Raw genomic sequence first — 27,300 nt, forward strand, 5'->3', positions numbered from 1 at the left:
TGTGAGTGTGTGTGTGTGTGTGTGTGTGTGTGTGTGTGTGTGTGTGTGTGTGTGTGTGTGTCTGTCACGCTGGAGTCTTCCTCCTTCCTCACACTTAAAGCTGCGCAAGAGTTGCGCAATCCAACCGTCTGTCAACAGGAACACGATGAACCTCTCACTCGCTTCCCGTCATGCCTTTCTCGTCAGCTGATTTGATCGCATCAGTGGCGCTTTTATTTTCCTTGATCAACGAATGACAGTGACTATCACTATATCGATCAGTTAGAGGAGATAAAACAAAACAGCTACGATTGCGTGTCAGTATTTCAAAAGCTCGCCCCGAGAGAAAAACACAACAAACATGGTGAGTGCACGAGCATATTGTGTTTAATGTATTTATAATTATAGTGAAAATCAAGACACTATACTATATATTGTCCTATAACCCTAACTCTCAGTTTAGACAATTTCAAATCAGTAGGAAGTGTACATATGTTTGTTTGTTTCTAGATTATATTAGGATGTTGACGCTATAGGGCTTTTAGATGTTTTTCAGTGACTATATTTGCATGTTGACTGGAATAAGATGATGATGACCATTTAAACAACGCTTGTCGTGTTATTTCCACTATTTGGAGAACAAACCCATAGTATCAAGCGAACTTTGCGTTGTCTTCAGTCATGCTTTATGCTAAGTGCAATTTAAGGAAGTTTTGTAATACTAACGCCGTCTGACTTCTCCACATGGACACAAAATGCACTTTATTTGTTGTAAAACTGAACATTTCGACATGCATTTGTCGTCCTTGACGTTTTATGTCTGCTGTCATATCTATCCAAAGAGGAACCATGGGGTTTCTGGCAAGGATGTGTTATGTTTATTTGTTTGTCGTGGTGGTGTGGTTAGTTACATCAATCCAGGTGACGGTGAACAAGTCTCAGTTGCCTCCACTTCTGAGACAGTCAATCTGTGCATCTTATCACATGACTCGTTGTGTATGACACCTCGGAGACTCACAGCATGTGGAGGCTCATGCTACTATCTGCGATCCATGCACAAATATAGTGAGAACCACTAATGGTAGTGAGAACCACTAATGGTGACCACGAGGAGGTTACCCCATGTCACTCTACTCTCCCTAGCAACCAGGCCAATTTGGTTGCTTAGGAGACCTGGCTGGATTCAAACTCGTGACTTCAGGGGTGATAGTCAGCCTCAATACTTGCTGAGCTGCCCAGGCCACAACGATTACTAACATATTTAACATGCTTTTTTTACTCTCATAGTGATTTTTTATTTATTTTTTTTTAATAAGAACTAAGCTTCTTTATTATATAAATATGTATTTGTTCTATATTGCAGTGTGTGAATTTGTACTAATCAAAACTAGAGGAGCCATGCTTGCCACCCAAACACCTGAGAGTGGCGCAGAGGCAAAAGATGTTAAACAGGTATGTTACTTCCTCATCTTTTCAAAGTTTAGTTGGATTGTGAATATTATAAGGTCATAGTTATGTACACTTACATATCTTGAAACCCTTTGAGCAGGTTCTTGTTCATGGAAATTTGTTTTGCGGTAAGCAGGCTTTGTTCTTTTTATCTGGCTTCAAAGATTGTTTCTAGATTCGTTCCGAAACAGTTTATTAGATTGTGTGTTGTTAAAGCTGAAGTGTGTATTTTCTGCACAACTAGCATCACCAAGTGGAACTGCAGAAATAAGCACAGTTTTCAATAGGGTGGGGTATTGATAAAGACTTCCTGACTTGATTTTATTCACAAGCATTCGATTCTGTTTTGAATTTGATACGGATTCATATGGGTATATTTTACTAGAATGTCCATTTTGCCTACCGATGAAAAAAATTCTGTCTACCGATGAAAGACATTTTTTTAGTTATACAGGGGACCTTCTTACCAGTTATATAATGAAAATTAATTTGACGAATTACATTTTGTAAGTTTTTAATAATTTGTCACATTTTAGATTTTTAAAAATGAACAAATCAACGTATTCCATCAATAAATATGATATTATGTTGCATGTAGTATACTTTGTTGCAAGTTTATTGTTTAATTGCATAATTTGTACTATTAACAATTATTTACATTGATTTGTTGAACATGTGATAAAAGCCGGTAGTGTCTCTTTAAGAAAACCAGCCGTTCTGTTAGAGCGTCTGTAAATGATTGCATGTTAACGAGAGAGGACTCGAATGTCTTCATCTCATCTGTGCTATGCATGATTCAAATTAAATGTTTATTTATTTATTTATCTGTCTATCGATAATTGATTTTAAAGAACAAAAAGGGTTTTTAAAGGGACATTATTCAATGAAAAATTAGTTGCTTGGAGCTCATCTTTGGACTCGCATGGAACAAGTCAAACAAAAATGTCAAACTCTTCAGCTGTGTTGGGCCGGACGGGCCGCTCAAACAAAAATAAATGTTTTGACAGTGCCACAGAGCCAGTACCAAATGGTCAGCCTAAATGGTTTACTTCTACCCTGCATATTATGCTGGGATACACAAAAGACTTTTAACATCGAAAAAAGTGACACATCAGCTTTAAAATGTAACGAGAAACCGCATTAAACACTTTCATGATGAAATACACAGATTGGAAACTAGACAAGTATTCCTTTGTGAGAGAAGTGGCTACACAAAAGATAAGGGTTCTTTGTCTGGCTATTTCCTCTTTATTTGTTTAGGACCTTTGCTATTGAAACAACACTTATCTGCAATTCTGACAAGATTTCACTGATCAAATAGACTAGCACATTCTGGAAACCTATTACTAAAGCTATTTGATCAAGAAACTAAAGCTATTTGATCAAGACTAAAGCTATTTGATCAAGATTAAAGCTATTTGATCAAGATTTGATCAAGAGGTTATTTGAACAACTGTTTCATTGAGGTACTGATCTTCAATTCCTGCGCTGTATGCAAATAAAAGTTCACTTCCATGATTATGATAATACCAGGCAACAAATTTGATTTATGATTTGATTCCAAGAGAATTTATCCAGTGTGTGAGTGTGTGCATTTCCCCCCTTTAAGTCTTTGCTTAGGTAAGATATGTCCATGTGCATCAGCTACACTTATTGTCAACGTTTATTGTCAGTTTCTTTAGCGATCTGCATTAAATAAATAAATAAAAATGTCCTGTCTCTCCCACAACGTGATCAGTTTCTTAAAGTGATAGTTCACCCAAAAATGTATGTTCTCTCATCATTTACTCACTCTCATGCCATCCTGGATTTGTAGGCGTTTCTTTCTTCAGCAGAACACAAAGGAAGATTTATAGAAGTATATCTCAGCATCTGTAGGTCAATACAATGCAAGTAAATGTTGACCAGAACTCAGAGGGTCCAAAAATCAAGAAAAGACAGCATAAAAGTAGACCATGACTCAAGTGTTTTAATCCATATCTTCTGATGTGATATGATGGGTGAGAAACAGATCAATATTTAAATCCTTTTTTACTATCAATCTCCACCTTTGACCAGCCCTAACCAGTAGGTGGCTGAATGTGGAAGTAAAAGTGAAAGTGTAGATTTGCAGTTAAAAAAGAACTTAAATATTGATATGTTTCTCACCCACACCTATTATATCCCTTCTGAAGACATTTAAAAAAATTTTTTTAAAAGAACTAAAGTCATACACATCTGGGATGGCATGAGGGTGAGTAAATGAAGAGAGAATTTCCATTTTTGGGTGAAATATCCCATTAATTTGGTATTATTTATTGCACGACACGAGCCCTATGCAAATACTCAGTAACAGCTGATATCTTTAGCATTTTCCATATGCTGATGTCACACTGTTTGGGCAGAGTAAAGTTTACATATGTAGCTTCAACAGCCAGATGCGTTTACACTTGTCCGATTTTCATCTGGAATGCGTCTCAAACCATATCCGGTAGTGCTTTGAGTGATCGGATTTATGTCTGTCTTAAATCCATATTTGAAGGATTTACACTTGGTCTTTTCATGAACGGATGGCTATCCAATCAAACAAACTCTAAATTGAACTTAGATGGTCCTGCAGGAAAAAACACAGGTTGACTGATAAAGTGACCCCCATAATGAATAATTCCTCTGTCAGTGTTTGGATTCATACCACCCAAAAACATGACAAATAAGGTTTGCACAAATAATTTGACATGCCTTGACTCTTTAAAGTCATACTCAATTTAAAGAGCTTTGATTGGCAGCTCTTTGTTCCATATACAGTCAATAAGCTGACATCAGGTGACAAGTCTGTCTGTAGGTATGGCTCACAATCACATGGCAGAGCATGATGACGTGTCTGTTAAAGGTCCTCAAGAGCCAGCAAAATGCTGAGTCCACTTAGGACGCAGTCTTGCTTGAAATAGTTTTTGAACCTTTCCTTGGTTTAAAGGGATAGGTCACCCAAAAAGAACAATTCTGTCAGCATTTATACACACTTGTGTTGTTCCAAAGCAGTTTGATTTTCTGTCTTCCACCACTAGCGGCCTGTTACAACCTTTGTAATGTAAAAATGACATGTTGTTGTATTTTAGTGGTGTTTATCAAATAATTGAACACTGTATCCATATTATTGGATATAACTAGAAAATCTGTCCATTGGCATCAACCAGAATCTTTTGTAATTTTGATTTTTTTTTTTTTATTTAAACGGCAGTGTTTTTTAAGTTAGAAGATGCAAGATGAATGAACGCTTAGATGCCACCAATGTTTTAGCGCAATTTGTGGACTTAAAGACGGTCCCTTACGTGCTAGATGAACCATAGATGAATGTCGTCCTTAAAACAAAATTTTCTTGCTCGCTGTTTTTACTTTCTGTGTTATAAAGTTTCCTGTTACTGTTTTCCTGAGAGAGAAAACACTCCAAATTATTTAGTTGTATTTAGTGACCTTTTGCCATGGATTTTGATATAATCAGTGAACTAGTCCTGAAGAAAGGACTAGAACTCATTCACACTTCCAATCAGGTGAGAAGCTATGGTACCTACCCCTTTTTTTCTAGACTGAATTGCTGTTGTGTTTATGTATTTTTATTTTGTCTTTGGATTTGCCATGTTTTTTTTTAGATTTGTTGTTATGTTTTGCGCTTCACGGCCACCGTAAGAAACACATGTCATTGATTTGGAGATAAAGCATCAAGGCTACTTTTTGACCCAGTCAGTTTCAATACAACCCCCGCCCCCCCACCCCAACTACCAAATCAGACATCAGAAGACTTCAAAAGAATAGTTTGGACTGCTGAGAGGATTATTAGTGCTCCCCCTACCCACCCTGCTAGAAGTGTACACATCCAGAATGATGCAAAGGGCTGGTAAAATCACTCTTGACCCCATTTAACCAGCACTTTTCCTTTTTGAACTGTTGCCTTTGGCCAACGCTACAGAGCATTTCGCATCAGAACAGTCAGGCACAGGAACAGTTTTTCTCGTTGGTCAACTACCACATGAACAGTTAAAACTGCCCCCAAATACTTTCCTTTTTTCAATACAACCATGTGCAATATTCATTTCATCCATTCCTATGTATATCCATATTTCATTTATATTCTTTACCATATCCTACCTCTTCAATACATTACCTGCACATAGCTGTATATCTGTTTATAACATATTCAACAATATTATTGCTCAATTGAATATTTCTCTTTTTTTATCTGTTATATCTTTCTTTATGTCACTATATGCATATACTGTGCATTTAAACATATATGTATGTATATATGGTTGCATTCTCTTTGCATTGGAAGCTTCTGTAACCATGACTAATTCCTTGTGTGTGTGTGTAAGCATACTTTGCAATTAAGATAATTCTGATTCAGATTCTGAGAAACACTCATGTGAGATAAGGGATGGGAATAGCCATATATTTTGTCCAAGAAAAATACTAGTTTAAACAGAAGATGCATGTATAAGAGCCCTCATGTTAAGCTCTCTGTTCTCCTCAGTGGATCAAGGAAAAGATAGCGTGGATCTTGAAAGCCCTGCAGAAACGATACATCACCACAGACACAGTGGTCACCAGGGAGGACCTGGAAGCTAACCTGCTATGTTGTGCTTTGGAAGCTGTCTTCATCCATGGCATCAAGAGCAAGTTCATCAGAATGGTTGGAGGTCACGTGCGTAAAGGAGGGTCACGAGGAGCCCTTCCTCAGCCCTTCTTCTGGGGCCTGCTTAAGACTGTCACCCACAGGTGGGTCATAGTTTACAATGTCTAGATTGGTTTTACTTGAGTTTTTCAATGGCTGATGCAAATTATAGCACATAACAGATGAAAACAGAAGTTGTTTTTTATCCTTTAACAAAGCTGTTGGTAGATTTTGAAACTGACACAATGGGAAGTTCACACTGTTAATTCTGTAAAGTGGACACAGTTATGGCCTAATGCCGGGAATCTCAAAGAATCATTAATGGACTGACTAAATTCATCACCCCTCAACACTTTGACGATAAAATGCTGGCTGCAAAAACAGTGACTTTAAGACCAAACAGAATCATCTGCCAACTAGTTGCTTTGGCAGTGGGCTGAACAAACATGCAATTATTAAACGGTAATCCCACAATGGCTGGTGCTCACCTACCAACATCCAACTTTCAGCAAATCATATCGCCGAACGTCATACTGTATAATTAATATTCTAGACCTGCGTTGCACCTTTAACAGTTTGTGCACAGAGCCACTTAGTTATTGTTTTCTTAAGACAGAAATGCTAGAGTGACTGAAGTTTCTGCAAGGTTTACTTTTTAAGCTTTCAAATTGTATCTCACATAGCACTATTCCACCGAAATGACAATGTTTCTCCTGGTTCACGGCAAGGGCAAGCTGGAGCCTATCGTAAACTGGCTGTGCTTTTCCACTGCCTTAAGAACCAAACCATGATGTGACAGTAGTTTTACATGACTACCTCACCTGCCCACAAACAAACATGCTGCGTTACAGTGTTTGTGTACAGCTTTTATTCCTATTTTTGAGGACAAATTTAACCATACAGTAAAAGGCAATCCAAAGTTTTTACATTGCTAAACAAGATTGCCAAAGACGACATCAACTCTCAAGATGACAGGTAACATAATTACAATATATTTGTTTTACTTTTTAATGTGGCTTAACTTGGTAAGTTCTGTAAACTGTAACTGTGGAATTGTTATTTACATCATTGTAGCAGAAGGTTATATTTAGATTTTTGCCATAGTTTATAATATTATGTTTACATCTTGATTGAGAATCCCACTGGCTTAATTAACAGATAGTCGCCATCTTCATAATGAAGTGAGTAGTCCCCTTACTGAACAAAGGAATGCACAAAATAAGATGAGAAGAACAAAGTTGGCAATGTAATAACTTCCTGAGATCAGCTACAGAGAACACCAGTTATTCGGTTATCTTGAGCATGACAAACCGAATTCAGTGCCCTAGCTGACTGGTCAGTGTCCGAGTTCAAGACATCATTGCTCCTTCCACTGCCACTTTTGCTTAGGTCCTTCTTATGGTATTTGTGCTCGCTTAAGTTTTTTCGATTTGTTTATAACTTGGCCAATTGTCCGATTGAAGCCTGCATGCATCATTTCTTGCTGTTTCTCCTTGTATAATCTTTTTTTCCTTTGTGATGTTTCTAGTTGTCCTTGGAACACCATATTGCAAGTAGAGTGCTCGTTTCTTCTGCGTTTGATGTCTGACATTTGTTTTTACTGTTATTATTGAGTGAAGAAGTACTCTTTGTTGCAGACAGTAGCTACAGTTGTTGTTGTTTAGAAAACTTTACCTGGTGATGAAACATTATCCCGCCCTCCATTCCCTGATGTAATCGGTTCATGCGTAGAGACCTGCTAGCTTTAGGTGCTGGTGTAGTACCAGTTTTTTTGGACCCAGAAAGGCCTTTTCTGCGGTAGAAATGCACTGAACAGTTCGAGAAATTCGCACACCCAGGAACTCGCCCCCTGAACCATGTCTGTGGAAAAGGGCTAACATAGGGTTGAAAAGATGGTGAATCACAGAGTGGTGATTCTACACACCTGGTCCCTTATCAGGCTAATCAAGCCTCTGAGAGGGATAAAGGCCAACTGTGGAAGAGAGATAATTTTCGGGCATGTCTGTCATGCGTTTGTTTGTGTCTTTTGTTTAAGTTTCTCATTAGACTATTATTTATATTGTCAAGCCAGTTCTAGCCTCCTCCTTACCCATCTAAATCCTTTTACACTTTAATCCGTCAACCCAGCACTCTACAGCTTCACAATTTAACTCAACTCTTTACAGCTTTACAAGTGAACTCCTTGTTCTACAGCTTCACAAATTAACTTAGCTCTGCAACAGGGCTCTCTCCATCTCTGACTCTCTCCCCAGTCTGGAGGTTCTGTGGCTGTGTATATGCCGCTCTCCCCATGCTCGCTGAAATTAGAGACCGGTGTTAGACATAATTTAGCTTTCTCTCCCCAGACGGGTGCTTGACCATGCCCCTGCTGCCACATACCCCCACCATCCGGGGAGCAATCCAGCCGGCCTACCCCCGCCCCCCATTTCTGGAAAGGAAGTCAGCAACAGCCATCTGCGCCCCCGGTCTGTGGACCACCTTGAACTTAAAAGGCTGGAGGGCCAGATACCACCGGGTGATCCAGGTGTTAGTATCCTTCATACGGTGGAGCCATTGGAGTGGGGCATGATCCGAGCAGAGGGCGAAGGCCTGCCCCAGCAGGAAGTATCTGAGAGTGAGGACCGCACCACTTGATGGCCAGACACTCCTTCTCCACGGTGCTGTACTTGGTTTCCCTCAAGGAGAGCTTACGGCTGATGTACAGCACTGGGCGCACCTCCCCCTCCACCACCTGCGAGAGCACGGCCCCCAGCCCTCTGTCTGAAGCATCCGTCTGCAATAAGAAAGGGAGAGAGAAGTTGGGTGCATGTAAAAGCGCCCCCCCCCCACAAAGTGCGTATTTAACCTGCGTGACCGCATGTTGGCACTGCTACGACCACTTTACCGGGTCTGGAGCCCCCTTTTTAGTGAGGTCAGTCAGCGGGCTGGTGATGTCCGAATAAAAAGACACAAACACAACACACATGACGGACATGCCCGTACACGATCTCTCTCTCCCGCACCATCTTCCGCAGTCGGCCCTTATCCCTCTCTGAGGCTTGATTAGCCTGATAAGGAATGGGTGTGATCTTTTCAGACTGTTTTTGGCCTGATTGTACGAGATTTTATTCCTACTTCTGTGAGCTTCTTCTTTGGCCTGACGAAGCTGCCTGAGTTTTTCTGTAAACCATGGCTGTAGCAATTAGAAGCTGATGAAATTAATAATGTGCACCCAACCCCTAAACATTTTCAGGTTGTCCACAGGCTTTAAATTCTTTGGTCCAAAATGGCTCATGCCTAAAAATGAACAAAAATAAAACCTTGTGCTCAAAAGTCTTTCCGAGTGAGCAACCAGTCACCCGTTTTAAACCGGAAGTGGCATGGAAAAGAAACTGTGTGTAGAGATTGTGACAAATCTGTAGGATTAGTTGAATCATGCGGTTTAGTAATTGGCTTCACAGTCTATGGCCAATAGTCAAGTGATCCTCACTCCATTTAAGGTCCCTTGTTTACTTATCTCAATGTTGTTTGACTCCATTGACTACATTTTCCACCAATATCGTGCTGAGCGCAAGCTTACGTAGAATATACATTCTGGAGGAAGTCAGTTGATAAAGACACATGTTTTTCTTTTGTAATAGTACATTCTGAAGTGCTTTCGCACACACTCATGTTTACACCTACACAAATAATGTGAATGGAAATCTACAACATGATCATCAGGTCTGAGGATTGCCCATTACCTCATCATACAATAATGTGAGGTCTTTTTTCACTACATTTCAATGCTTCACCATACAATCACTATTTAAATGATTCCACTTTTGAGGAAGAAAAATTGAAAATGTTTGGAAAGCAATTGTTTTTGCATTCAGATTTTTTATTACGCCTTTACATCCACATCAATGTAAGTATGCGGAGTCGTCAACAGAACTGAACTGATCATGAATTACATGCTTCCAGATATTCTTTATAATTGGATCTAGTTCTGAATGAGAACCGATTTTCAATTGCCAACCAATAGAATCACAATATATTAATAGATGACTTCATCAGCACAATGGTCACATGCAACTTTTGTGTGATACAGGGATGTAGTTCAAGAACTTGAGCATCTAAGCTTCATAAACTCAGACGTCGGCCGCTGTAGAGCATGGGTTCGCCTGGCACTGAACGACGGGCTTCTGGAGTGTTACCTGACCTCACTGCTCCGCGAAGGGTCCAATTTGGGCTCCTATTACCAGCCCTGGGCCCTTCTCATGGACCCAGAAGACCGTGAGGTTCTTCTCACCCTCCTGCAGGGTTTGGCCTCGCTGACCTTCCAGCTCTCCTACAAATCATCTGTGCTGAATGAGTGGACCAACACACCACTGGTTCTTGCGGGTCTTTGCCCCCCCACGCTTGCCGACGAGCGACAGCTTTGCCCTAAACGCAAAGAGTCTTGGGATACTGTCTCCCAGTCATCAGGAGGGTCCGGAGGCTCAGATTGGGCTCAGGATGCGAACCAGAGGGAGCCTAGGAGGGAGGGCTGTGAGTCGAATACACATCTGACCTCATCAAACCTTAGTCTGGATATGTCAGGCTCATCACAGCTGTCCTCCAGTCTGAGCTCGGATAGTCTGCTGCAGGGTCAGGACCTCAGGAGTCCAGAGAAAGAACGATGGAGCTGTGATGTCGACATCAGCCGCAATCCACAACAGAAGAACACATTTACGGAGTGAGTAGATTTTGTGCTGTGCACTAAAGCATCAAGTGATGAATCTTGCTGTTTTAGGGATGCGCAACACTGCATATTTTAAAAATGGTATATATCGCAGGTTAAGATCAGTCAACAGCATTTGTGACATTATGTGGATTACCACAAAAAATTATTTGGACTTGTTGCATTAAGGCACATACAATAGAAATGTGTGGGGTCAGTCCATAAACAATAAAATTCACACCATTTTAAAAGTATGGCATCAAGACACACACACACACACACACACACACACACACACATACATATATATTGGGTAGGATAACAACATACATGTTTAGATGTCATGTTTGCTGTCATAAAATTGCTTAACAACCTTATGTAAAACCTGTAAAATGCTGTAACAAGTAAATCCATGGCTTTATCACACTAAAAGCATATCAACATTTATAAAGTTTATGTCTTGTGGCTATACTTTTGAAATGGTGTGAATTTTAACATTTGAGAACTGGCCCCATTCACTTCCATTGTAAGTTCCTTACTGTAACTGGGATTTTTGCTATTTTTATTATTATTTTTTTTTTAATAAATGAGGGATGAGGTCATGATGTTTTTTTTACTTGGACAGGTCTTAAACACAACACTGATGCAGTAAGATGTGAAAAAAAAAAAAAAAGCAAGACCCGATGCTACTGGCAAAGATGTCTGTCTGCGTGTATACATACACCAACAGTTCTAAAATATTTGGAGTCTGACATGAATATTTTATTCATTTTGTATGGTTTTTACTTCAATGGAGATACATTTAGAGACATAACTTCTCAAAGACGTTTCTACCGTGCTTACAGTCCAATAGTCAATGTTTGCATGCTACAACCCTCAGAGAAGTTTCGTCTCTAATTTCACCACTGCTAAAATTAAAAATCTTTACAAACTTGTTGACTTCAGTAATTAGTTTGTTGTTGGACCAGTAGTCAACTAGTCGACCATCCTGAGCCATCTTTCGTTGTCATGCTAATCAGTGTTTTGTTCTTGCCCTAACCAGTAATGACCATCAACAGTTGCACAGTACCTATGGAAGCCAAGAAGTGGCATTTACAAAAGAATGAAGAAATAAATGATCAATCTATTAATTTGAAAATACAAATGTGAATAAATAAACCAATTTATAAATGGACAAATAAATAGACACATTTAAATGTGTTTATTTAATGTTTTAAAATTTACTTCTATTTAGCAATAAAACAGCACATTAATAAATCAGTTTTAACTTTTAAATGGCGTTTTAAAAGGCATTTTCCAATTGCTTTTCTTTATTGTTTGACTTTTCCTTTTCTTTTACCATTTGTCAGTCCATACCAGCAGAAGCCCAGGAGTGCCAATTAAAAAAGAATGAAGGAATAAATTATCAATCGATTAATTTGAAAATCTTGAATAAATCAGTCGCTTTATAAATGGACAAATAAAAAGACACATTTAAATGTGTTTAATTCATGTTTAAAAATATCATTATGTTTAACAATAACATTTTGCATTAATAAATCATATTTATTATTTCATCTTTAAAATGTCATTAAATGTAGCAATAAATGAGTCTTTAAAATTCACTTTAAAAGCACCTTTTAAAAAGGTATTTGCCAATTACTTTTCTTTTTCGTTTTGCTTTTACTTCAACAATTTGAGAATCGAGTTAAAAAATGCAATTGGACTGTTGACTTATGGGAGCAACCAATGAACTTGCGACTCCGTTATAAGACACACCCCCTCTCCCACTTGAAGAGAATGTAAGACGTCCTGTTATTGGACGACAGTACGAGCAATTTACATAATATTATTGGATGTACACATGAGAAACAGATACGAAACATATCAGAAGTTAATGGTGGCTCGTTCACTGTTGTTGTGAAATGCTTAACGTGGCCCTTCCTGAGCATGCACAGTGATATGTGTCCGGATCAGAGCTGGTAATCGTGATCGGTACTTGTGATACTTATTCTTCAGAATAAGTTCTGGAAAGACCATAAGCTTTCTCCAGCGACTCCGTTGCCCTTGCTCACCTCCGTCGCGTGTTTCAGTTCGGGGCGCGGGTCAGGAGGATGGTTCTGTTCACAGCATCACGATTACCAGCTCCGATCTGGACACATATCCCTGTGCATGCTCAGGTAGCATTTCACAACAACAGTGAACGAGCCACCATTAACTTCTGATATGTTTTGCATCCGTTTCTTATGCAGATATCCAATAATATCATGTAAACTGCTTGTACCGTCGACCAATGACATCCTCTTAAAGTGGCACGTCAGAGAGGGGGTGTGTAAAACAAAAGCCATTGGCAATTAGATGAGAAAAAGCAACTGCCAAATACCTTTTTAAACTGCAAATTAAAAGGTGCTTTTAAAGTGCATTATAAAGTGTATATAGACTAATTAATGTACTCATTTTATTGTTAAATATAATGACATTTTAAACATGAATAAAATAAACACATTTAAATGTGTCTTTTAATTTGTCCATTTATAAATTGAAGTTATTATTTTCAAATTAACCGATTGATAATTTATTCCTTCATTTGTTTTTAATTGGCACTCCTGGGCTTCAGTTGGTATGGACTGACAAATTGTAAAAGAAAATAAAAATTCAAGCAGTAAAGAAAAGCAATTGCCATATGCTTTTTAAAATGCCATTTAAAAGTTGCATTTAATAATGACTTATTCATGTGCTGTTTTATTGCAAAATGTAAGTACATTTTAAAAAATTAATTAAATAAACACATTTAAATGTATATTTATTTGTCCATTTATAAATGTATTCACATTTTTATTTTCAAATTAATAGACTGATAATTCATACCTTCATTCTTTTGTAAGTGGCACTCTTGGGCTTCCATACGGACCAGATATTTTCGCTAATTTTGTCCCGTCATGCTTGGTAGCCACACCCACGGTGACATCTGATTGGCCTATAATCTTGGTTCACTTAATTGTACGTTAAACATTTAAATTGGCTGTGATTTTTGTCTCATTTTGCTGTCAGTGAGGGCTTTTGCTGTAATTTGGGGCTTTCACAATTACTAAATTTAAATGAATTGACAAAATAATCATCGGATTACTTCGAGATAGTTAAACATAAAAGTAATCCATAAGATTCCAGTGTTTAAATCCATATTTTCAGAAGCTGTATGATAGGTGTAGGTGAGAAACAACAATATTTAAGACCTTTTTTTACTCTAAATCTCCACAATCACTTTCACTTGAAAGTGAAAGTGGAGATTCAGAGTATAAAAAGGACTTACATTTTTATCTGTTTCTCACTGATCTGTGTTCTGCTGGAGAAAGAAATTCATACACATCTGGGATGGCATGAGGGTGATTAAATGATGAGAGAATTTTCATTTTTGGGTGAACTATCCCTTTAATTACGAAAATAATAAATAGTGACAGCCCTATAGTTACTTCATGTTTGAAACTTGTCGCATCGCTTTTAGGTAGGATGAGGCTTTGATTTGAAATCTAATTCTAAGATTTCACATGCACTTTTGAAGGTATTATTGATTTAATAAAAAACATATGTTTGGTTGTTTTTTTTCTCTCAGGGATAGCAGCTCCTGTAGTCAGTACTTGATAAAGGAAGACTTTGATGAGTTCATACCGAGTGCCTCTGCCACACACAACATCACAGATGGCGATGTACGCATGCCTGATGGCCCCCCACCAATGCACCAATCAGACACACCCTTCACAGTGGCTTCTGAACCTTGCTCAGAAAAGATATCCACAGAAACAATACAGGAGACAGATGCAAAAACGTCAGAAGTATCTGACACTCTAGTTGAAACTACAAGACGGAAAGTTAGACACACAGTCATTGAGACTTACGAACGTGAGAAGAAGACAGAGAGCAGACACTCCTCTTTTGGTTTCCCAGAAGTTTCTACTCTCACCAAGATGGGTGAGAAGACCTTTGACATTAAAGACCCTGACAGTCTTACTCCAGAGACCTCTCCTGCTGTGCTCAACCATTCCACGGGTACTGTGAGCAGGAAAACATCCTCTGACTCCTTGTATTCCTCCTGTGTGAGTGTTTGAATGGATTCATATTCTCAGACTTTGATTTCTTACTTTATGAGTAGATTTCATCATATCAAGCATTTTAAAGCTTTATTTGGTTGTTCCATTGAAATGAAATGTAAATGCTTACTGTGTGCTCAACGGTAATTTGCACTAGATGTTTAAAAGTTTTGACAGACCCACTCAGTCTGTATTGGTACTTTTATTATATATATATATATATATATATATATATATATATATATAAGTTTATAAAAGTCACAAAATTTGGAAATACTTTTTATTTTAATTTAATCTTAGATTTAAACCTCTTCAAACTAGCAACCCTTTGTCTAGATTACAGCTCTGCACACTGTGGGCATTATCTGAACCAACGTTTTAGACAGTATTGAAGGAGTTTCCTTGTATGGTGGACACTTGTCTGCTTTTCCTTCATTATCCAGTTTAACTCGTGCATTAAAAACAACAATCAAACCAACATTCTTTTAAATAGAATTTAGTTTTGTAGAAATTGTAGAAATGAACAAGTTGGCACAATTAATATTTGTCTACGAAGATCCTGAGAAACATCAATTATGTCAAGTGTTTTCAACTTTTGACTGGTGGTGTATATATAAATATACATCACAATCTTAAACAATCCTTTAATCTACTTTAACATGCCTTTTTGTGCCTCTCAGAAATGCACATCTTGGATATCGGAGGAGGACTTCCACAAACCTGAAGAAACGGGCAGATATGAAGAACATGCTGTCATTGATATTGCACAAATTATTGGGCAGGTGACGCCCACCCCTGAACCAGACCGTCTCCAGTCACCACCTAGTGTAGTGCACCGGAGACAGAACGGTAACTTTTAAAAATGTATCATAAATGAGATGTATGGCCTGTAAAAATTGCACCGTAAATCCCAACGTTGTTATTACTTGAAAAATCAAGTTGTCTTTTTTAAACATACGGCTGGGCGATATGGCCAAAAATATTATCTCAATATTCTTTTTCATATTGTTCGATATCGATATTTATCACAATATAAATTCATATTTGCATATTGCAAATTTTTTTGAATATCCATGTAGGCAGAAGAAAAGAAAAAATATTTAATCCTAAACTGTCAAAATAGTCTCTACCAAACTGCATTGTGAGCCCAGAGACGGCCAAAGCAGCCGGTCTGAGGGATCTTCTACCAAAATATGACAATATTTTATAAAGTTTATCAATCGAGTGCAGTTGGATATGAATGCTACAAGATCCATCTGTTCATTTTGAAGCATAATGACAGCAGTCCAGTATTTGTTTGAATATTTTTTCATTTCAAATGATATATTTATTAGATTTCTTTGCATTCAAATACCCAAGTAAGGGGCCATAGAAGCCCTTGTAAATGAGGATTTATATTGGAAGGGGGGTTCATGGGTATCCCCTGTGAAAATATGTTGAAAATGGAAAAGTCTGAATGGACCGTTTTTATATTTTCATTAAAGCGAGAAAAACCAGGCTACCAACTAGTAATTTTATTGTCTTTCCTTGTCAACCATGCCAGAGATGATGACAATTTTCACAAAATTAGAACAGAAATCGATTTGTTTATTATTAAACGCTTGTAACATGCTGATTAATAAAGCTACACTTAGAAGGAAAAAACTTTATAGTTTAAAGGCAATTTGGTACCACGTTAACTTGTGCGGCGCCTCATGTCTACTCGCATGTGTGGGAAAGAGGCAACATGTGCGGAGCGGGTCAGGGCATACATTAAGTGTGTTCAGTATTCGAGAAAAATATTCAAGAATACAGCGCAGAAAGATCACAGCTGGTGTACACAGGACTGTTGTTTTGTCGCACTGCTCACTAGAGACAATGAGAGGGTGTAATGGTTCATGATGTCTTGCAGTAAAGGTGGAATCATTTGACCATGGTGACCAGTGTGTAGTCTAATCATTAGCAAGGAGGCTAACGCTAGCAACTTCATGCAGTCTTAGAAAGCCAAATTACAGTATTTTAATCAACATGCACCTGAATGTCTAGATGTAGAACATGGGCAAAATATAGAATATTACTCAAAAGCTTATCAATATCTTGGATTTTTTTATTGCGACAATTTCACTTTATCACCCAGCACTACATTCCTCAAATGTCAAGTTTTGGGCTCATAACTCAAACAAATATGTTTCGTGCACTTATTTATCCAAAAATAATTACTTAAGATTTTAAGTGTTAATAACTCAAACAATTGAGTACAACATTGAGGATATGGAGAATGCCCACAATGCCTTGTGATTGAATGATTTAATTATGCTTCCTTTGTCAAAGGGAATATGTGGGGGCATTTAAATAGTTGTTATTAGGAATTTATATGTGAGGTTTTAGCTCTTTTCTAGTATTGTGTGTGTCGTTTTGTTGCAAATAGTTGTTTTGTGAAATGTCACCATTAGGGTGATCTGTGTCCTCTTTGGTCAAGTTGGACCCTGTTAAAGGGAAAGTTCACCCAAAAATTTAGATTTTCTCATCATTTACTCGCCCTCATGCCATCTCAGATGTCTATGATTTTCCTTCGTCTGCTGAACTTAAAAATAGTTTTGGTCCATACAATGCAAGTGAATGGGTGCCAAAATCAGTCAGCATTAAAGTAATCCATAAGACTCCAGTGGTTAAATAAATAAATGTCTTGTTCTTTGGTATGCAGGGTTGTATGAAATTTCTTTGCATGACCTTGTGTTTCTTGCCTCCTGCATTTGAATGTATTTAAATGGGAGTAAGTGGAGCGCAAAGTGTAGTGTGACCACCCCATAAATCTATAGGCTGTTTGCAGTTGCTAAGCAATATAACAACTTTAATAAAGAATGTGCATTTATCAGGACTATGGCTTCAAATCAAACCTGACAAGTAAATCAGAATTGAATCTATCCATTTTGGAATTATCCATGTTATATCATTGATCGCAGTGAGATTGATATGCATGTAACTTTGTCTCTCTCGGTCTTTCTCTCAGGCTTGCCTAACCCATTCAGGGGTCTGCTGAAACTTGGTCAGCTGGAGCGCCGTAGTGCAATGGCCATGTGGTGGGATTACTACTGTGAGCTCTCTCCCTTTGAGTTGCGGCTTTATATCGATGCAGAGGAGCGCATCTGCTACGAAAACCTGTCCCTGCTGCGCTGCGAGGACGTCCACCTGTCCTCAAGTACTGAGGGACGTTTCCGGCTCTCCTTCCAAGGCAAGAGACTCTATCTGCGGGCACCGTCTCGCGGAGAGGCCGAAGACTGGGTTGACCGCATCGTGGAGGCCATCAGCAAACTGCGACCCATGTTGAAAGAGGAGCAGTGGGAGGTGCTGCAATCACCCAATGACCAAGAAGTCCCATCGCCGGTATCGTCACACTCAAGCCCCCAGCACACCATCATAGAACTGCCTGATTCTCCTCAGTTAGCCTGGACCCGTCATACAGACCCAGAACCGGATGCCATCAAGGAGGCGGTGGTCTATCAGAACATGGAGGAGAAAGGTTGGAGGTCTCTGGTGCTCTCGCTCTCCCTGGAAACTCTCAAGGGTTACCGGGTCCAAGAAGACTCCAAGACGCCCCTCTTCTTACACCCCATAGGGGCCATCAGGGATGTGGTTCCAGATGTTTCTCTTGGAAGCCCTGCTTTCTTCAAGGTTCTGACTGCACGGGAGACACTGACTTTGAGAGCAGAGAGTGGCGAGGAAGCGCAAGGATGGAGAAGCCTCATCAGAGGAGCTCTTGACTCGTATCTGGAGTCTGAGGATGACGGGATGGTTGAGGGCACCTCATCGCCCAGTGGTGGGCAAGGGGGGAATGTTCACAAGCTGGTCCAGCACAGACTGAAGGGAGACGGGACACTGCTATCTCACTTGTCCATTGTGCCCATAGAGAGAGGATTAGATGCACAACATTACAAATGTGCAGGTACAAGAGATTTTTGTCCAGATTATTTAATGTTAATATTTTATAAATGTTATACTTGGCATGGCATTGTTTACTTTAATCCAAACAAAAAATTAGGCTTCTCTTCTTTTAGATGAACAAACAGTTTGCTTTGATTCTGTATCCAACTATATGGCGACTACATACCAGATATAAATGTACGGTTGCCAAAGGTGTTTTTTTTTAATAATTCCTAAGGTAAATTACTCAGTAGAATTAAATCATTCTCCGTGTTTACGGCAGAACAGATGCCGGTAGGAAAGCTTGGTTGTCAGTTTTAAGGGGCTTATAGTGGAGGGTCAGATCCACACCACTCACCACGAATGTTAAGTGATTGGAAGCAGAAGTTGTGTAGATTTGCATTGCATTCAATAGAATAATATGCAATAATAGCAGCCAGTAATTTCACCAGGTCATGTTGCAGTTTAAATTTTATTTCGATAAATCGTTCAGCCCTAGTTATGATGTTAAAATATTTTATTACATAGCTCTCTGGAATATTCGATTCTGATTGGTCAGTGGTGCCACCCAGTGGTTTGATATTTCTGAATAATAATAGTGATTTCTCTGTGTATTGAGAGTAATCTTTCCAACTTCTAGTATCACTCTGCGATCTTAACAAGCAAATAAAATAATTTAAACTCATATCGATTTTTCATGTCAAGTAGTCACATAATAAATTGCGAAATATGAACACCTAACAGAACTACGAGGCAAACCGGAGGTTGAATTCAGCTGTTTCTGGAGACTGTGTGGTCTTTCTTCTCACATATAAACGCAAATTCAACTCAAATCATTATATCATGTGTATTTAAGCGGCCGGTCATTGTCGCAAAATATATCCCTTCAGGGTGAAACAAGACCACCTGTCCAGGGTGGGATAAATATTTTGGGATAATGATAATGACTGACTGACTGTAGATTATCCCTTAGTTACTTGATGTTTACACCCAGGGCCACCGCTCCCTATACGCATCGTATGCAGTCTGTGTAGGGTACCGACTCCCTAGGGGGCACCAGAAAGTCCACCGGCTGCCCTTCCTCACGTGTTATAAGTTAGTCAAGGTCCGATAGCAGTCACGGAACATGGATGATCGCCATGCAGCTTGCACCAAGTCAGATTATGACCTCGCATCCTTAATCATGATTTATATGTGAGTTTGGGAAAGGGATGTACACCCTTTTTTTATGCACTTGTGCATTGTGACACACTGTAAAAGCCACTGTAAATGTGTTTCCAGGTTGCTCTAGGCAGATCGGTTTGTCTCTGGGGCGAGCTAAACTGTGTGAGTTCTCAGGTCAGTACTACTGTGAGACCTGTCACCAAGGAGACACAAGCATCATCCCCTCTCGCGTGGTTCACAACTGGGACCTAACATCACGTGAGGTGAGCACTTATAACATGTTTGTATTTAATTTATTGACCTTTTGCTTTCAAAGTCAACATGAATCGATGTATTAAAACTATTTGTAGACATATATATATATATAAAAAGTAACAACTGTCACAGTACCAGTGCCACTCTGTGTCGAGAGCCCAAAGCTTTCTGTAGGACACCTAGGGACGCTACAGGAGGGCAGGTGGGAAATACACCACGACAATGTAATATATATATATATTACACACACACACACACACTACCTGTCAAATTTGGGAACCCTTACACATTTTTTATTAGATTTATTTTTTTCTTCCAATATTTCAATAATTCTGTTTTTGAATAATAGTAAAGTTATCAAAACAATGGAATAATGTAAATGGAACTATGGGAATTATGTTGTGACTAAACAAATTCCAAAATAAATCAAAACTGTGTTATATTTTATTTGCAAATCAATCCCAGAACAACAGCAAAGTGCCTTGTGATGATGCTGGAGGAAACAGGTAGACAAGCATCTATATCCACAGTAAAACAAATCCTAAATAACCTGAAAGGCTGCTCAACTAGGAAGAATCCACTGCTCCAAAAATAAAAAGCCAGACTACAGTTTGCAAGTGTACATGGGGACAAAGATCTTACTTTTTGGAGAAATGTCCTCTGGTCTAATGAAACAAAAATGTAACTGTTTGGCCCTAATGTCCATTGTTATATTTGGAGGAAAAAGAGTGAGGCTTGCAAGCCGAAGAACACCATCCCAACTGTGAAGCATGGGGGTGGCAGCATCATGTTGTGGGGGTGCTTCGCTGCAGGAGGGACTGGTGCACATCACAAAATAGATGGCAACATGAGGAAGGACAATTATGTGGATATCAAGATCTAGACATCAGCCAGGAAGTTAAAGCTTGGTTGCAAATGTGTCTTCCAAATGGACAATGACCCCAAGCATACCTCCAAAGTTGTGACAAAATAGCTTAAGGATAACAAAGTCAAGGTATTGGAGTGGCCATCTCAAAGCACTGACCTCAAATGATATATATATATATATATTAATAATTAGTAGAGATTCTTCCCTAACATTAGTAAAAAGGAAGTAAAGTATTTCTGAGTTGTCATTATTTTTATTTTTTGGTTTATGTTCCATGTTTTATGTTTGTGTGGATATTAGGCTGCACTTCTCTGGTGATATGCTGTGCAGATTGTGTATCTGTTACAATGTTTATGTTCTTCAACTGTGTGTGTTTGTGTGTGTGTGTCCAGATCTCAAGACACGCCATGAAGTTGCTGGCTCAAATTGAGCACGAGCCTCTCCTGAACCTTGATGCTCTAAATCCTGACCTGTTCGATCATGCTGACATCATGTCTACTGTACAGAGCCTCAGACAGGGACTCCAGTTCCTTGGCGACTACCTCCTCATGTGCCGCAGTGGGATCTGTAAGCAAATCCAGCTAAGGTGTGTGTGATCTTGAAAGCAAGTGTTTGTCAAGTTTTCAAATTTAATAGATGTAATAAGTAGCCTTTTTTTTCCAGACTTCAACAGAGGTGTTACTTATTGGAGAGAAGTGATGTATACAGTGTATTGGACTTGCAACAGGTATCTTTCTCTAATTTTGTTTTATATTTAGTGGTGTTTGCTGAGGCAATGATCACTATTACTATTGCTCATACTTTTTAAAATCAATGTGAAACTTAATTCACAACCCATTTTACTTCCTTATTCTAATGTATTTCTGAGTGAAATGGGATATTCAACATGACAAATGTAGGGCAGTACATGATTTTATCCATCGCAAATTCATTGGATTGTGAAAGTGGGCGAAAGATTCAGTGTGTAACTCATCCCAAACCATTTGTGCTATGGCAATCAGACTTATGATTTTCACCTGGTGGATATTAAAACAGGTGGACTGACGGAGAGTTCTGAGCCAAATCTAGTTAATCTTTTAACTTTGAGCAGTAAGCAACTACCTTGAACATGGCAGCAGTTACGCACAAAAAAAATGCTCAGAATACTTGAGCATCCAAACATAGCTTCGCCCTGGTAACCACAAAAAACCCTAGCTTCATGGCAGTGAATTCTGCACAGACAAGCACCTCTTACCTTTTCTTCAGAAATTGTAAAAATCTAGTTCACATTATTATAAGACTGAACAACTACATGTCAAAATAATCTCTGTGTTCCTCATTCTCTCTGTGACACACAGATAGCAGACAGCCATTATGAAGCTTACCTGCAGTCTCTGATTCAGTTTGGCTCCAAACACGTGCACAACTGTGACCTTTGCACCCAGAGGGGTTTTATTTGTCAGATCTGCAATACAGACAACATCATCTTCCCTTTTCAGCTTGAGAGCACCTCCAGGTACTGTTGTATACTACAAATTATTTAGACATCCAATGTTTGGGAAGCTTCTTTGATACTGCTCAGCAAGCTACTCTTTTGAATTTATTACTAGCAAAAGGTAGCTACGTGCATGTTGGCTATTTGAGGGGGCTGTATCTTTAAATATATAACTCTCCTTTGGTAGAAATTATTAACTTAGTCAAAATTCACCCAAAAATGAAAATTCTCTAATCATTTACTCACCCTTATGTCATCCCAGATGTGTATGACTTTCTTTCTTCTGCAGAACACAAATGAAGATTTTTAGAAGAATATTTCTGCTCTGTAGGTCCATACAATGCAAGTGAATGGTGACCAGAAATTCGAAGGTTCAAAAAGCACATATTTCCATCATAAAAGTAATCCATACGACTCCAGTGGATTAATTAATGTCTTCTGAATATTTCAACTTTTTTTACCAAAAATGTACGAGGGTCGAGGTCACGCAGCCTAGCGCATTAGCAAGTTCACGTGAGAACTGACGCTTGTGTAATGAGCTATAGCGAGACAAACATACCCAGAAGCAGAGGAACAGTTCAAAGGATTTATTTACAATAAATGTGAGCAGTCACTGTGGATGCTGAGGATCCCGGCACCGGCTGCAGCAGCGGGGAGTGATGACTGAGAAGTGTGCGCTGTGGCCGTGCCAAGGACAATCCGTGAAGAGTGTTTGCTTTGTGGAAGTCAGGAATAGATTTCTGGAATCCTCTGTTGAAGTTTAGTGAGGTACAAAAGATGCCCAGCAGGTTAGGGCGATCTAGCTCAAGACACGTGGGCAAAGACGAGGTATCCTCCATGGAAACCCAGCTGTCATGCAGCGTACTGGAAGGCAACCAGACACCCGACACACGGGTAACCAACAGGTACACGAGACAGGACCAACTAGGCAGAGAGTGTGAGGTTAGCTACTTCACACCAAAGAACAATCTAGCAAAGATACTGTGAGCACGAAGGGCTTAAGAAGGGAGTGAATTAGAGGAGAACAGGTGTTGCTCGGCACGCTAATCAGTGGCATGATCAGCGTTCCCCCCATGAGCAATAAATGTTCCCATGGAAACATCGATCATGCGTGCCGGACGCCTGTGAGACTTGAGGGAGAGAGAATAACAAAGCCTACAAAACAAACCGGCAAACTTACCGGAGCCGTGACCGTGTGAAATAAGGAAAAATACAGAAGCGCAATGTTGTTTACAACAGAGGAGCATAGATATTCATACATGGATGCATGATTCGGCTGATTTGAATACGTCATCTGTGGCGCAGTGGAACAGTCAACAAGGAGAGCTGGTTGAATACAAGTGAATGGAGGAAATGCCTCAGACCGAGCTCCTTGCTCAGACCACTGCATAAAATGTTTTGTGTGGAAACAGTATCCCGGTCCATAGGAACAGTTGCTAATAAGATATCCACGTATGAATATCTATGCAGAGGAGGCTTACACGCTTAAGTCACGCGAGAGGCAGTTGAAACTCCACCCTCTTTCTTACACACACACACACCTAGTGTTTCGCTTCAGAAGATAATTAATCAATCCAGTGGAGTCGTATTTATTACTTTTATGCTGTCTTTGTGCTTTTTGGGGCTTAAAAAATGTGGCACCCATTCGCTTACATTTTATGGACCTACAGAGCTGAAATACTCTTAAAAAAAAATCTTTGTTTGTGTTTTGCTGAAGAAATAAAGTCATACACATCTGGGATGGCATTAGAGTAAGTAAATGATGGTGAACTGTCCCTTTAATCAGAGCTTATAACTAGGGCTGTCAGTTGAACATGTTAATTCAGTTAATTCAGACAGTGCGTTTGATTATTTAAAAACAATGCTTAAAAAAAAAATCACAATGTGATTAGTCATGTCCCCAGACTGTAATATGTAATATTCCTACTATCGGAGCAATTCAAGCTTGAAGTAGCACCTGTTTTCAGCAGGGGGCAGTAAGTGAAACTCCAGCTGTATAATCACTGCACATCTGTAGAGAGAACAATTTGCACTCAGGCTTGCTTGACACTTATGACAGCACATTAAAAAAAAACTTATGACATCACATTATGGCAGATGTGTTTTTCTAAGTTTCAAACTTACACAGCCACCTAAAAATGCGGTGTTTACATAACAAAAGTGATGCACTCCACAAGCGTCCATCTGATGCAAATCCCTTATAATACATTTATTTCAGAAAGATTGATTAATTCTAATCTAATTTGTGAAAAAAAAGAATGCATTACAAATTATAATTGATTGACAGCTCTACTTATAACAATTTATTTTGGCACAAACCCGGTAATTAGAGTGACCGCATTAAATTTATGAGACTAAAAAATAAAATGCATCCTAATTTATACAACTGAAGGTGTCATTACATAACCGAGTTAAGACTGGTTCGTGCCTGCTCGATATTTTGAGTAAAGACGCAATGCCACATAAAAGCTAGACTAAATGATGCCTGCTGACCCACCTCAGCCTCTAGTATCAAAGGACGTTCTGATGCTGCTCTGGTTCTGTGTAAATTAAATACATCATCAGAGCAGCCTTAACTTTGTTGTTGTCATGATAAAGCATGCATTTCAAAATTATAGTTTCAGTATAATTTCATATATTCATATATTTCATATTTCTATTTTCAAAATGTATATATAAAATGTGAATCTCATAACATTATATATGCAGTTGTTATGGCAGTGTAAATGCATTAATGCCTGCTCTGAGCAGAATTAATCACTTTGTTTTTCTTGTATACGTGCCAGATGTAGCTTCTGTGCCACCTTTGTAGTGTAAAGACGAATTCAGTTAGAAAAAAAAAGTGTTGTCCACTTCTGAGACAGTCAATCAGAGCATCTTATCACATGGCTCGTTATGCATGACACCGCGGAGTCTCTCAGCATGTGGAGGCTCATGCTACTCTCCGCGATCCACACACAACTTACCATGTGCCCCATTGAGAGCGAGAACCCCTAATCATGACCGCGAGGAGGTTACCCCATGTGACTCTACCCTCCCTAGCAATCGGGTCAATTTGGTTGCTTAGGGGACCTGGCTAGACGCCCTGGATTTGAACTTGTGACTCCAGGGCTGGTAGTGAGCGTCAATACTCGCTGAGCTACACAGGCCCCCATTTACCATCTAATTTTATGTTAGCAGTGTCACTACTACTATTTGTAAGTTACTCTCCAATACTGTAGTCATCCTATGAAATCAAATCCCCACATCCCCTTTCAATTTCAGACTTTTGCTCATTGCTGTGCTGGCAGTTTCCTCTCTAGACTACGGGGAGTCATGTGAATCTAGAACTGGTGGGAAATTCAGTCACATGTAGCTGTTGCCATGCAAATGGGACTTAAATTGTGATGAGTGTGGAAAGTTGTGAAACTGAGCAATGTCCTGAGCTTGATTGTGTGATTTAGCATTTTCTATTTCTCTGTTATTTTTCTCTCTCAGGTGTAATGTGTGCAAGACGGTGTTTCACGCCTCCTGTAAAGCTCAGTGTCCGGTCTGTCCACGCTGTGTGAGAATACAGAAATACTTGGATAGAGACTTGGAGGACTGAAATGTTCATGTTTCAAAGGAAACTAGCAACAACGGAAACGTTCATGTTGCATATGTTTCTGTAGTTGCTGTATCTACAGTACTTAAACTCTAGGGTTAGTTTGAGCACAGGTAAATAGAATCAGGTACTAGATTATCGTTGTATTGGTGATCTAATTCTGCGTTCTCATCTCGTAAGAATGACCATAACTGCATCTGAGATTCTTTCGTCAGACTCCAAAAATGTTAGTTTCTATGGGAGTACTCGTAACGCCATATTGGATCCATGTGCGCCTTTTGTTGTTGTTCATTGGAAAATACATAATCACTACAATCCTTTTCTCTATACTGCCTTGCAAAGGCTAAATACAGTAACTACATATTTTTGTCAAAACAAGTTATAGCTGACAACAAAAACGTGAACTCGGAAATTCGTAAGTAAGGTAATTCCGACCATCTTTGTAGGATTTCACATTAAGCATTTTACAAGACTCGTCTGAATCTCAGAAACCGTAAGTGCCTTATTTACAAGCATATGTACATATTTATGCACCTTAACACACCTGGAACATGTACAGTACATTAAAATATAAAATGTCAGCGATCAATCTGTGCCATACAAATAATTGTACTGTAGAAAAACTGCTATTTTTGTTCTCCCTATGGACTTTATGCACATCAATATTCAATAGTTAATTCATTTTCTGTCCATCTGGGGTTCTGCAGTTCTTTATTATATCTTCTCTGTTCTCTTTTTTTGCTTAGTCATTATTCATTCTGTCAGGCCAAGGAAGTCATATATATGAAATTCATTAGGCAACTGAATGCCAAGGATCTTATAATGATTGTTTATGTAGTACTGTTTTTTCATGGCTTGCCAAGTTTTATATAAAGGATTAAAGGTTTAAAATAAATTGTATGCATATATTAATAAGCCTATTCATGTAGATGCAAGAATTGTATTCATTAATAAGAGTGAAAATGAAATCTATATGAAATGAAGATACTTACAACATACTTTAGAAAGTTTTTCTTTTTTCATACTCTGTGCCTTTATTGTCAAGTTTCATTGAAGTATTTGTTATCACTAAAATGGGTTGTGCAAAAAATGTAATTACTGTATTATTACAAGGAAATGTGAATTATTTGTGAAGCAACTTCATTGCTAACATTCATCTCTGTGGATGATACAAAAGATAAATATAAAATCGTTTATAAACTTGTTTCCTGATTTAATGAATACCACAATATTTTTCT

The 27,300-nt window shown here is 38.8% G+C and overlaps 1 protein-coding gene across 1 annotated transcript; it reads left to right on the forward strand.

Annotated features, from left to right (window-relative positions):
* Window positions 1-135: 135 nt before the first annotated feature.
* Window positions 136-27,234, forward strand: LOC127633375 (pleckstrin homology domain-containing family M member 1-like). The gene is made up of 12 exons (XM_052112415.1): window positions 136-343; window positions 1,343-1,431; window positions 5,933-6,177; window positions 10,143-10,769; window positions 14,344-14,824; window positions 15,499-15,667; window positions 17,808-18,740; window positions 20,000-20,145; window positions 21,398-21,591; window positions 21,669-21,732; window positions 22,343-22,500; window positions 25,957-27,234. Exons 2-12 carry the CDS (start codon window positions 1,378-1,380, stop codon window positions 26,063-26,065), a joined length of 3,180 nt encoding a protein of 1,059 aa, XP_051968375.1. The 5' UTR covers window positions 136-343; window positions 1,343-1,377; the 3' UTR covers window positions 26,066-27,234.
* The last annotated feature ends 66 nt before the right edge of the window (window positions 27,235-27,300 follow it).

Source organism: Xyrauchen texanus, chromosome 40, assembly GCF_025860055.1.
Source record: "Xyrauchen texanus isolate HMW12.3.18 chromosome 40, RBS_HiC_50CHRs, whole genome shotgun sequence".
Taxonomy (NCBI): Eukaryota; Metazoa; Chordata; class Actinopteri; order Cypriniformes; family Catostomidae; genus Xyrauchen; species Xyrauchen texanus.

Coding starts and splice junctions, on each gene's coding strand:
- LOC127633375 (XM_052112415.1), top strand. CDS start 1,378: ATGCTTGCCACCCAAACACCTGAGAGTGGCGCAGAGGCAAAAGATGTT. Junction 1,432..5,932: donor AGGCAAAAGATGTTAAACAG/GTATGTTACTTC, acceptor TGTTCTCCTCAG/TGGATCAAGGAAAAGATAGC. Junction 21,733..22,342: donor GTGTATTGGACTTGCAACAG/GTATCTTTCTCT, acceptor TGTGACACACAG/ATAGCAGACAGCCATTATGA.